At 44.9% G+C, this 13,172-nt stretch overlaps 1 protein-coding gene across 1 annotated transcript in view; it reads right to left on the bottom strand.

Annotated features, from left to right (window-relative positions):
- The window catches only part of LOC105569220 (fez family zinc finger protein 1), a 30,664-nt gene extending 19,000 nt beyond the window's left edge, over window positions 1-11,664 (bottom strand). The window contains exons 1-4 of the mRNA XM_012025486.1: window positions 11,231-11,664; window positions 7,526-7,624; window positions 985-1,643; window positions 367-643 (exon numbers count right to left, since the gene is read on the bottom strand). Coding sequence (XP_011880876.1) covers window positions 367-643; window positions 985-1,643; window positions 7,526-7,624; window positions 11,231-11,432 — 1,237 coding nt within the window. The 5' untranslated portion in view covers window positions 11,433-11,664. The remainder of the gene's footprint in view (window positions 1-366; window positions 644-984; window positions 1,644-7,525; window positions 7,625-11,230) is intronic.
- Window positions 11,665-13,172: the final 1,508 nt, after the last annotated feature.

Below are 13,172 nucleotides of genomic sequence, written 5' to 3'. Positions count from 1 at the left end.
CGTTTTTATACTTGAAACACTCGGGTCAGAAGTCTAATGAGAAAGATATTGGTATTTGAAATTTTCAATTTTTTAATCGTGAGCAATTTGAATTTGGCTTTATAAAATTACAAAATTCTTCCACGCGATTACAGTACGCGTAAAAACAAAGCGGGGGGGTTCACGACTTTATATAAAAAACGAAGAGAAATTAAAAATATCGCTTTATAAGTAATTGTGGTTAGGCTTCACATGCTGATATTAAACTAAGGTTAAAGTTAAGCGACGCTTGGTGAGACCCAGGTGAGAGATGAATTTTTCTAAATTTTACTTCCAATCGAAAGCAAAATGTAGAAGCCAGGAATAGAAATTGGCTGATTTACTTACCGGTGTGTATGTAGGTGTGCTTCTTCATGTCGCTCTTTTGGTGGAATCGCTTGCCGCAGAATTGGCAAGGATACGGTCTCGTGTCCGAGTGGATTAGAAGGTGAGTGCTGAGCGTGCTGGATCTCTTGAAGGCTTTACCGCATTGCTTGCACTCGAACACTTTCTCTGCGGAATGCACAGCCCTGTGCTGCGTGAGACTGATTTCATGGCCGAAGGTTTTGTTGCACAACTCGCAGGCGAATGGCCGTTTACCGTTGTGCGACCGCCTCGCGTGAACCTACGCAAATCAATACCCGGTCAGCTATTTTAAGATAATCCGACCAACAAAATTTAAAACAGCCTGCGGCGAAACGGACGGACGTCTCATAGATAAAAAGAGTTACGTGCGTCAAACTTGCAATTGTTCTTTCGTGAGCACGTGCGAGACAAGGATATTATTCTAACGCGGATGTAACAGTAACAGGACGTTATTTCGATTGAAATAATTGCAGCAGAAAAGTGAATAATCGCGACGATAAAGCTGTCGGGATGAACGCGGATGAGAGCGGCAGCAAATCAGAAATGAATCAAAACAACTAAGTCTGGAAAAAAAAGTATGCGTCGACCGCGCACATGTACCTCGAGCCCATGCGGCGTGCTGAACATCTTGTCGCACTTTACGCAGCTGTAGACGTCGCCGAGCGGATGAGGATGGTGCAGCCCGTGGGCCGTGTGGGTCGAGTGTAGCCCCGGGTGAGCTGGATGAACGCCGCGCAGCAGCGGGTGTAAGTGCGGCGGCAGAAGATGATGCGGCAGTAGCTGGGGGTGCAGGTACGAGAGAGGATGATGCGGATGGGGCGGCAGGAGGCCGCCCTGAAGGTGCAGCGGCGGATACAAGATCGACGAGCCGGGCGGCGGATGGGCGCCCATGGAAGCGGACTCTCGATGCGGGGACGCGTTCTGCAGGTGCGCGGAGGGCGGATCCGGCCTGAGGAGCGCGGACACGCTGAAGCTGTCGCCGGACTTCTTCGGCGGGTGCGATATCGGCGACGTCGCGACGCTCACCGGTGACGGCGACGGCGTCGACGACGACCGCGGCGGACTCGAGGTACCGTCGTGATCGTCCTCGTCACCGACCTCCTCGACGTCTACGTCGACCTCCTCCTCGCCGACGTCGACGTCCACCTCGGCGTCCCGGCGCTCGGGCGGAGGGGAATCCGGGCAAGGGGATTGAGACGGCGAGGGACTCCTCGTCGCCGGTGAACCCACCAGACGACCAACTCCGAAAGATAGTCGTTCTGCAACATACCGTTCAATGACATTATAATATTACGTTGAATCATCCCTTGAATTGGTGAATGATCGGTCTGCCTGATTAGTCAATCAGGCAGACTTTTTATCGCGAGTAAAGAAATTGCATCAAGTTGAACCGCGCGCAAAGAAATCTGCGTTCGTCTTGCATGGATTTTGCACCAGCAAGCAGATAGACATTTCGTAATCGATGAACCAGAGTTTATATACCAGTCACGAGAGCAAGATGGCCAATGATTGGGCGAACGGTAGCTACGTCACGTATGAGGTGCGCGTAGGACGCTAGGTGCAGAGGATTCCGAAGAAGGAGGGCCACGGATAAATACAGTTTCTTCTGGCGGAAGGACCCGGCCGGAATGAGATTTGAGTCACGTACTGGGCCCTTTTTTTTCCCTAGCTGGCGCGAGGGTGTTTAAGGGACGGACGGAGCACGAGAGGTCGTGGCAGGGTCTCATGTTGCGCTAACGAGGTATCGCGAGGAGAGAGAACCGAACGGCGAGGTGCCGAGAGCGAAATGTACTTCCGCGACGTTTCGTGTGAAGCAGTGTCCCTTAATGAAATCCCTCGCGCACCCTTTCGGAATATTTCGCCCGTCGCAGCGCCATAAGTCGTGATTAACTCCTGTGCGACAACACGAAAAGGAGTTACATGTGATACGACGGTAGAAAATGTTTTGTGCCCAACAGGAATTTCAATATTCTAACTGCACCTTCGCGTTGTAACATACAATAATTGTAGGACAGAATAACGCACGGCAATAGATAGAAAAATCTATTATTACGCGTTTATGTCCCGTTGTTAATGTTTAATGTGATTATTTACTAGATAATATGTCACGCAATTACGGCTCTAATGTCCCATCGCCGGTTAATATGTAACGAGGAGATTAAACTTTTATCATTATTGAAATATTAAATTAATATTTTCACGATGACAGTTGCAAATTGCATCGGATCGCAATTTCGGTATCGCTTGTCAATCGGAATTTACTGTATCCTCTGATTATCAAATCGATGATGCCCGACGCAGCTTTGATTTGTACGTCGCGTCGTTTTATCTGTCGATTGGCGCAAACGAAATACGATTCAATCGTGAATTTTGATGTATCTGCTCGATTAAACGTGCAAAATGTATTTATTTCGTTATCATCATTTAGCGAGTATTTTCGGAGAAATCTAGATTTGATTTCAAGATATGATTAACGCGGAGTGTTGGGCAATTCATTTATTGTATTATTTTGCGTAATCATTTATGCATATATTCCAAATATCCTCGGAAAGTATCATTGTTCGCGCTGTAAATTATAAACGGATATGATTGATACTAATCAGTTTCTAACGGTTATGCAGATCTCGCGGTAACAAAATTATGTAAATAATTTAAAGTATATTCTCTAAAACTGATGAGAGGCGAAATTCTGCTTGCGAAATCCTCGCACCAAGCAGACAAGGGCGATGCAAACATTCTAACGTTTAATCGTTACAATTTGAGCTGTGTCCAGGAAGCTACGCGCGGCTTGTCTAATTAATCAGAGCTCGATTCCACTGTCGTGATTTACGGCATCGGATGAATCGGAAATCGGGCACGCGCGTGCACCGCGTCTCGCCACGCGCGAAAGGACGGGCCTAGAATCTATCTTACGGCCCCTCGCTCGATGCCCCGGCAATTTCGGCCTCGCACCACTCATATTGCGCCTCTCGCGCGCACACCCGGTATATTATATTTATAATCCGTGCGCGCGACACGCGGTCACGTGCCGGCCTGTATGATGCACCGCGGTGTCGGCTAATCGCATTTAAAGCTCTCCGCGAGCCCCGTCGTTGGGGTCGATTATTATCATGTCTCCTGGTGGCTTTGCAATCGAATCAAAATACGACTCGAGCCAGAGTGGCCTAATGTAATGAGAAACGCGCCTCGCGCCTACGGGGATCTGTCCGAGGAGACAGATAGGCACTTTATTGCATCCGGTCAAAAGCACAAAGGAAAACGCAAAGAGGAGCTAAATGAAATTGCTAATGTTACATCCAAATTTTTTCCCCTTGCACCTACGATGACGCTTTCGAAGCGACACGTTATCCTAAATTTGTACATTTGCACGATTGCTCGTTTATTATTTTATTAACACGACTGAACTGATGAAATTAAAAGCTTGGCCATTTAAAAAATCAACTTGACCGCTGGATTACATACTAAAGTGGGCTGATAAATTTCAGACGCATGTTAGCGGGAAACATTTTTGCAATTGCATAATTATAACATTTTCAGTGATGCACTGCGGGGGAATTTGATCCAATGGAGATAACTTGATATCGCGGTTCACACTAAATGTGAATACTCCGGGCAAGGGTCCATCGGGCGCTCGAATTTTCTGACAATTGAGAAAACAGTTCTGTCACTTATTGTCAGGCAAATAGAAGAAGGGCGAGACAAGAATGAGAGTAAAAAGAAGGAGGAATTTCGGACAGATGTGTCCCGCGGCGTGATAGCAGGAACTGCTTACGCAAATGCTGCGTCTGGGTCGACTGGAATGCGCTAAAAACTGACGTTGCAACGAAAGAAAAACGGTTGGCGACCGTCCGGCAGATGGGTTTAACGTTGGTCCGGGTTTGACAGGATCTGCGCGAGCTTACGCACACGTGCATCTGACGCCGCATCGAGATGCGTGTCACGTGGCCTGCTAGTACAGCTTCCAGCTTCCTCCTCTCCCCCCCTCGCCCCGATATGCAGTGAATGAAACTTCTTGAATCGACTTCGAGATCGTTTTTGCCACGACGGTTCCGCCACTGATGCGCATCCGCCATATTCGCGTAAAGTGCTCGGAGTTGCTTACGGGACGAGCGAGACGAAGTTTCCGGAGTACCGTACGAGCCCGATAGCGAGCGAGCCAAAGTAAGAACTTGTCAACTTGTTCGTTAAATATTTCGTTACTCGTGCCATCGTACCGAAAATGAAATGATTCCGCTACCGTTACGAAATAAGATGTTTGTGAGAAAAATTAAAACTCAATTGCTGAATCTCCAAATATATTTCCGAGTGAAATTTTAGATGCAAATAAGGAGGGGGTTGTGTTATTAAAAAAAACATTTTCAATTCGCACATGTTTATGAATAAACAAGGGAAAAATTTTTTTTAACTCGACCAGACTGGCTAAAAAGTGATCTTAATAAATGTTAGAAGTTGACATTGTTTTAGAAACACTTTCCCTCTGTTCAATTACCACTGGCGACAATGAGCTTCGCTTGTTTTTATGAATAAAATAGGCTTCGATCTATCATCTCTTTAGTCTAAATCAGTTGGAATAAAAATTCTCCCTCCCGACTTGTTTTCACGAGTACACCCCGATATTGCTTCTTGTGACAGAATTAACTTTAAATAGCCACTGACAGCCGGATGAAAAATCCGCTTTTGAAAACCCACATGGTCGTGTCACTCGGCTCTATTGACGCCGCCTCGCGCGGCAAAGGTCGCGCGTATTCCTTTCCATGAACCGACATCGCGGAAGGGGTTTGAAGTGTATAACGGTTATAATAGCGGCAGATCGCTACGCAGTAAACGACTGACGGACGACAGAAGATTAAAGTTGGCCGTTAACTCGATCTAATTGTCCCCCCCGGCTTGGCCTTCCTTTATTAATCCACGTCCGCAACCATTTTCAGTATCGTCATCCCCTTGTCACGAGTCCTCTTATCGATTCGCCGTAAGAAATGTGTGTGTGTGCAATGAAATTGTCGCGAAAATTATATCAAGGACGCAAATCAAAATTTTATTTTCCGTATACACGGAAATGTCTATAAATCCTGAAATTGTTTTCTCGAGATGAACTGTTGTATCTATGGTGCAAAATTATTTGCAAAACTGGAAAATTATCTTTGTTATCGATACAACGCCATTTCAAAATCAGTAATTTTTAAGTCTTGGAAGGAAACAAGTAATATTGACGTGCTCGTAAAAGGGTTTCACAAACGTTAGTTAATTGTTAACCAGAGATTGATTTAGTCGACTGCCTATCTGTTCTTTATATTATTATCTAAGAAGAGACAGAGAATCGATTAACCTCCCCAGCAGTTAACCGAAGTCTGTGAAACCGGCCCTTAATGTTGAACTACTTGTTTACTGCAAATTATCGCGACTCTTGAGAATTTTGCGAACGCAATATTGTAACAATAACAGATCGCAGCGTGTTTCCGCTTATCTTAAAATTCTATGACTTTCTTAAAAGTCTTCAGCATCTTCTACAATACAGATAGCAGTAATAGTCAAATAATAAATAATAATATGATATTGCTCAACCAGCGCCATGTTTGCGCGACGCAAATCTTGGCGGAGCAGCGGCGACGTAAACGCGACGATAAAAGTAATGCGGTTGATCTTATCACGTCTGAGAATGAACGGGGGGGGGGGGGGCAGATGAATGGCCACGTGCGCGCGCGCGCGCGTAAGAGAGAGAGAGAGAAAAGTAGGAAGAGAATATGCACGGGCGTTTAACATGACAAGATGTTACTAATTCAGAGTAGGTACAAGTACAAAGGAGCCGACGGACCGAATCCCTGTGCCCGCGCCTCTAATCCGCTCCAATTGGGCCGGCAGGAGCTAAGAAAGGCCCATGTCCGTGCGTGGTATGACGCGTGCTACCATTTATCCCAATCGTCGACGACGACCGGTCGTTCTTAATGATCGGCAAATAAAAACCTGCCGTCATCCGGGCTGGGGAGGAAGCCGTCATCACGAGGCGAAAGGTCGGCGCTACGCTCGCCCGTCTACACCTTTCGACGAAAAGTAAGAAGCAACGGCAAGTCAAGCGTCGCGCGGCGACGATTGTGCCGGAAGTTTCGTAACCGCGGTTCAATCCGACGCGCCATAACGTTGCGTAATTTTGCAATTTCGAGATAAACTAGGAAGATTCCTTCGTCGATCGATATTATTAGAATAAAATCAGAATTCTTTCTGAACGTTTATTTCAAGTTTTTTTTCTTTACTTTCGGGCGAGGGGAAAGCGATATGAAATACACGATAGGGCGGAATACCCAAAATTTTGTACACAGAGAGAAAGGTTTCTTTGGATTTAGTATTCCTATTTATTTGGTTGAAATTTGTTTCATTAAGACAATATATGCTTATACGAAACATTATATGTTTTGAATAAGAATTTTGTTGTTTTATTCAAACAACCTGTATTATTTGATAGAAAAACACTATTATTTGAAGTAATATCTTTCAATGAAATAATTATATTATTTGGCCAGGCGCTTATAAAGTTTGGTGCTGCCACTAGATGGCCGCCGAACTCGTAAGTAAAATCGCGGCAGCTATGATGTATAAGCGACCGCATCAGCAGACGCAGTTTAATCATTTAAGGTCTATTTTTTATTATGGCTGAACATAGTGTACTAATTCAGTGTTTATCTTTCTTCTTTTAATGAAGGGAAAATTCTAATGTGTAGAGGGAGAAAGATGTATGCATATACATTTGTTTCACATATTTTCTATCAAACGATAATGCTGTTTGAATGAAACAATAATATCGTTTAGATTAAAGAGAATATTCCTTTCGTTTCAAACAAATCTTTTATTTGAAGTAAAGCTATTTATTATTTGAAAGGTCAAATAATCATATTTGTTGAAATAACAATTGGTTTGTTTGGACTATTCCAAAAGATAAATTTCTTTGAATCTAATAAAATTTATTAAATTCAAAGAAACCGTTCTCTCTGTGTACGTCTCTCTTTCACTGATGTTGCGTCAAGCACGGAATGTCATGAGTGTACTTCAGTTCGACAGGAAAAGATAATTTACTATCAAGGAATTTGGTAAATTGGTGATATTTGATTTGTCGATAAAATTACTGGCTTCCCATGGTGCAATCACATACCTGAGTGACTTTTCGGTAAAGGTGGTAGGTTTGTAATTTCCGTGGTGTTCCCGAAAGGTGCCCACAGTCTCGGGAACACTAAACGAACATTGCATCCTCCTAGAAATAATATATCGTCATGTTAAAATCGTTAAACGGATACACTTGAAAACATTTATTGTATTGCAATCTCAATCGGATAGTAAACGTATTGAAATTATTTGTATCAAGTGTAGTTTCCAAGAATGAAATTGGTAAATTCTCTTTTTTTTCTGTCGAGGTAAATGAAAAATATGGCAAATTGTACAAGCACCGAAGAAATATATCCGACGTTACATTTAGGTCTATTGCAAATTGATCGATTGTTGAAAGACAGTGTGCGCGAAATCCGACGGAAAAGGATAGCGACGCAAACGGCAAAACGATCGGGCATTTCTCTCGATCGTTTATGCATCGTTACCCCGGCAGCTACCAACGCTGCAATGACATCTCAAGTCCTGACAAATTTAGTATTCCTAGGTCGTAGGAAAGATCAACCCCTCGACAAGAGCGTCTTTATTAGAAAGGAGGAGAAACCCTCCTCTATTTATCAACCTTGCCTCGGCCATTACTCGCTCTCTTTCTCCCTGAAACCTGCATTCCTATCCCCGAACATCCGCCATCCATCCCGGTTGGTTTCTTTGATCGTTTCGGTGGAGGATCAAAGTTCGAAAATTTCACGCCAATTCGCCGTCCCGATGATTAATCAAACGAGTGAAAGCCTTGTCTTTCGCTTGACGCACGGAATACCAAAAGCTATGCGGTATGTCGAATCAATATTGACACGATTACAGATCACAGATCACCAATGAGTGACAAATTCGATTTTATCAACCGTGTAATTCAATTGTCATTGATAAAGTCTTGAGGCCTTAAGTTATAAATGTAGATAAAAGTGTACAAAAAATGTATTTTTGCATCTGAAGATTAGCAATTTCCGATATCGCAGCAACATAGAAACAAAGGGGTCTGCAATCACGGCAATGGGAAATTAATCGCGATCGTCAAGTTGCAGTTCGATCGGCAAACGAACACGCGGCAAACCCATGTTAGTTTCCTCACCTAGATATGATATAAAATATCAAATCCGTGCTTTACGACGACAAGTGTAATCCACAAAACCTATCTAATCAATTCAATGTATACAATGAAGCTAAATAAATCTGACCTTTCTACATCGCGATTGCGTCATTCGATATTTCAATTTTATTGTTAAATAAAACCAAAAATCTAATCAAGAATAAAGTGCATTTTATTAACAGTAATAAATGTGCATAAGATTACGAACATAAGACAAAATTCGACAGAGCTTCCTGTCTCGATGTAGAATAACAAATGTATGCGCTTTGATTGCATTTATCATGTGCATATTTTTAAACGAAGATCAAATTCATTTGAATTACGATCGTATTAAATTTACGTGATGTTAACAAAGCATGTCAAAAGTAAAACATATAATTAATAACATGTTATTGTAGTGTAAATAACAATTGGATTTAATAATTTGAGAGAAGAAAAGAATAGCTGCCAACAATGAAAATCTGGCAATAACGTATTTCTGTATTCTCAGTTGTTGTAATTATTCTCAGAAAAAAAAAGTTATTATTGTCCGATGTGATGCATCATCCCCGTAACTCTCGGTAATCACAGTAAAGCGATTGGTCAATCGATCGATACGAAGACACCGGTTGTTCGGCTGTACCGGGAATTGACAAAAAAAAAACGTGCGAGAAATCTATAATCCGGGCCATATAAAGGACCGACTGGGATAATCTCAGATAGCACGAAGAGATTAGACACTCCGCGCCGCAAAAGCTGTCTCATTCTCGCCAGGATTATCAGAAGTAAATCATATTTTCCTATATAGCGAGCACACCGCACGCTCGAGATAAGACGGCCCGGTGTACACACGTCGATATGCGTGTATACACAATACAGGTAACGTGTGTTAGCCAGCGAGAATCGCGGCGATATCGGGCCGTTTGCCCGCGCGAGAGTCTTATCCTGCGTAGTCCCGCACGCACATTTCGCGCTATCGGTCCGTCATAAATCTATAAAAAGGTAAAGCCAATGTGATTTGCCGTGGAAATCACCGACAAAAACAGCGGCGGCAGATCCGGAGAATTCCAAAAATCCAGAGGATCAATCTGTTAGGACCAAGACGATTGCTCAGCACCGAGAGCGTCGAGTCGCAAGATTTTTCAAAACGAGGGAAGAAGAGCGATAGATACAACATCGTGCGCATTAAATAAAAATATACCTTACACAATTGAATTCTAGAAAAATCAATTTGCACGAGAACGAAGGATTGCGATACTTGCGGGGGAAGAAGAATTAAACACGTTCGCATCGATTCATATTTAACCGCTTTCCTCGAATAATTGAGTTCTCATATTTTTCCAAGCTTCCTGTTAGAAGAAGCAAGCAACTTAAACGTCACAGGAGATATAAATACATTTCTTCCCGTTTCAATCACGAGGAAGCGTCTGTAATTCCACGACGAATGAGTAAACGTCCGCGTAGTTTTTAAGCCTTGCGCCAGACGGTGGCTCTGAGTATCTTGGCGGGTACAAGCGGCGGAAGAACAGTATCAACCCCTCGATGAGCTGCCCATCACCTGGCAATTATCGCTTAAACCGCTTAGCTCAACGCCTGTAGCTCGATTATTATTGCGTTCAGCCTGTTACCGCGATTAGTAGCGGGGTATTAGTATAGGCAGCCGTCTAATGCCAACCATCCCCTCTCACCTGTTGAACAGATCGTTGTGCACGATGACGGGCCCCCTACGCACCTGCACGCGCGTGTGCGTGCTCGTGCGTGAGCTCTACGAGCACCTCGTGCCTCGTTTGCTCCGGGGCCACGCGTGTGCGTGCCGCAAGCTCAGGTGTCGACGCGAGCTGCGAGAGCTAGCGCGTAAATGTCACGTTGCCGAGGTAATAGGCAGGTAATAGTCAGGATGATGACAGACGAGAGGTGGACAGGGGGTGAGAATCGGGGGGCGCTACGTCAGCGAGCGGCATACAGCTGGAAATGTCAAAGGCTCGGGCGCCGATATATTTCGGCTGGTTATCGAGAACGTGGGGTTCTCCTCCATGGTGAACGTGTCGGCGGTGTTTGCGGGCTTGATCGATTCGCGTGGGTGTCTCCAAATAATTTACGGCACGTAATAGTAGACGCGACAATGTAGATCTTGTCCACAAACATGCGAATATAATTGACGGAAAATAAGTACTTGATACTGAAGTTTGAAAAATTTGTAATTGCTACACATACTTGAGGAATTTACATCGAACGGATATGGCCGGTCTCTTTTTGATTGAAAACCTTTAATAATTATTATGTAATAAATAGTATTAAATTTAGATTTAAAGGTTTCTCGTGCGAATCTCAACATTTTATCCACGGCTCAAAATTAGAGAAGATTGTGTCTATTTGTGTGCAATTTTTTTACTTCTAAATGATTTTGATATCTGTACAAATATCGCATTTTATATCTTGTTGTTTTGATATTATGCGTAAAACGGCATATAAATTAATGCAAATGAAAGACTTGTCGTTTGACTTGCTTTTATTATAATAAGAATATTAAAATTGCCATAAAAATTCGCATTAAGAGTGCGTTTAAAACGATGAAAACAATATTCTGCCATTGCTGCATTGATAATTGGACCGTTCAAGGAGCCTTACCTTCATCGATGGGAATCTGCGGGTTCTCCTGAAGATTCTCGTTGTTGTTGGCCTCCGGCGGCAGCGGTTGTTGATGTACCAGCGACGAAGCCGGTTGTTTAGGCTTGACAACGCGAAACGCCGACGTCTCGGTAGCCCCTCGTCTCGAAAAGTCTAACGGACCCACCCCGACAGGCGAGTGTTGCTGCTGAACTTCCATCATCCTGGACCTCGAGTCCGTTCACCGTATTACAACTTTCCCGTCACTGCACACGACATTCGCATCTCCTTCCCAACACGATTGCAAAGTTTAAATTGCTTCAGCGATAAATAAATGTACACAAGTGTTTCCTAATCTGACCCCCAATGAAATTATCCTTTCAAGATTGTGTTGACGGACTGTCTGGTGGTGCTTTGAATCTTGGGCGACTCGTGCCTTCAGAAACGACTTTCCGACAATTGTTGAGACCGTTCGTCAGAGATGGGATTTTAAGAAAGAGATGTCTCCGTTTAAACAGCAATGTACGCAGCCCCAAGTGTGTCCGATGAAATCCTTTCTCAGGACTACCTGCTCGCGGACTTGATTCTTTGAAGAGTCGTCAACATCGATCTCGCGACAGCGCACAAGCACCTAGGGATTCTTTTGCCGGCACAGTCAAGACACTCGCAGCCGTTTGCTGATTGTAATTCGTCAACACCTAGACAGACCCCCGTGATACAGCTTCTGCCTATTTTGCGATAACGAATACGTGTCGCGCAAGAGACAGGGCCTCCGGTTGTCAGTGACACTGATTTCCGTGCAGTCCATCGGCCGGCCAGGACAGATCGGAAACGGCGGAGCACCGGCTCAAGCCCGGGGATGTGAGAGACGTTAGCTGTTAGAGCGGGTGCCTCGACGCCGACTGCTGTTAACGGGTCTGATAGTGGAGGGACTCCCATGCGATGACGGCCGCGAGAGCGACGGACGTGGAGAAGGAGAGAGACGGAGAGAGCCACACCAACGACGTATACATCGTCGGCGTTTGTACGGAGAGGGAGAACACCCACATATAGAAGTCCGGTGCACACCAAGATTTCGGTCCCGGGTCCCGCCTCCCGGGCACGCCTTCTCCGTTCCACTCCACCCACACACACACCGGGCTGCTGCCGGCGTACGTGGCGGTGCACGCACAAACCAACACGTGGACGGCCGTCGATCCATGGGGAGGAGTGGGGGCCGACGGCGCTACCGAACGCTACCGGGCGTCGTTGCTCCGGCACCGCGTGTGGGGTTGCTGATGGGGTTGCGCGCTTGTATGCGTGTGTGCTTCTGGTGTGCGCGCGCGTGGGTTCACGTCTGTGCGCGTGTGTGTCTGAACTGCACCGGCCACCGAACACGAGATACACGTTGCGCGCTACGCTCTCTCACCTCCTGGTTGCAGCATTATGTGGAACCACTCGGCCACCCTGATTCCACTCTTGACTCCACTGATTGATATTTGCGCGCTGCCCTCGCACACTTGAGCGTACATGCACGTACGCCGCTCGATGCTCGTCCTTCAACACCCATCATGATGGTGGATGCTGCTGGGCGCAGGGAATAAACTTAGAAAATTTAGGCAACAGGGCCGAAGGTGAGAGAGAAAGAGAGAAAGAGAGAGAGAGGGAGAGAGCTCCCGCTTTTATGGCCGCAAGAGTGATCTTCGATTTTTCCTAGGAGATGAGATTTCGAGGGAGATGAAATCTTCGTGGTTGGTTGAGAAGTTTCTACATCACGTCCAACGCTTTTTCAGAGGATTGTGTACTTAGATGATATCTGTTTGGGAAAATAGGTTTCGGCAAAATACTTTAGAATTTCAGAGTTTCGCCTTTCTGGACAATTAATTACACGCGTGGACTTCATACGGGGACTAATACTAATGTACAATGCGATTGCAATTAGCATTTGTAGAAAAGTGAGAGATTACAAGTGATGCTATGGATT

Source organism: Vollenhovia emeryi, unplaced genomic scaffold (genome assembly GCF_000949405.1).
Source record: "Vollenhovia emeryi isolate VEMERY1.0 unplaced genomic scaffold, V.emery_V1.0 DF939125.1, whole genome shotgun sequence".
NCBI lineage: Eukaryota > Metazoa > Arthropoda > Insecta > Hymenoptera > Formicidae > Vollenhovia > Vollenhovia emeryi.
Note: the sequence above shows the minus strand (reverse complement) of the source record. Positions and strands in the feature narration are given on the sequence as shown.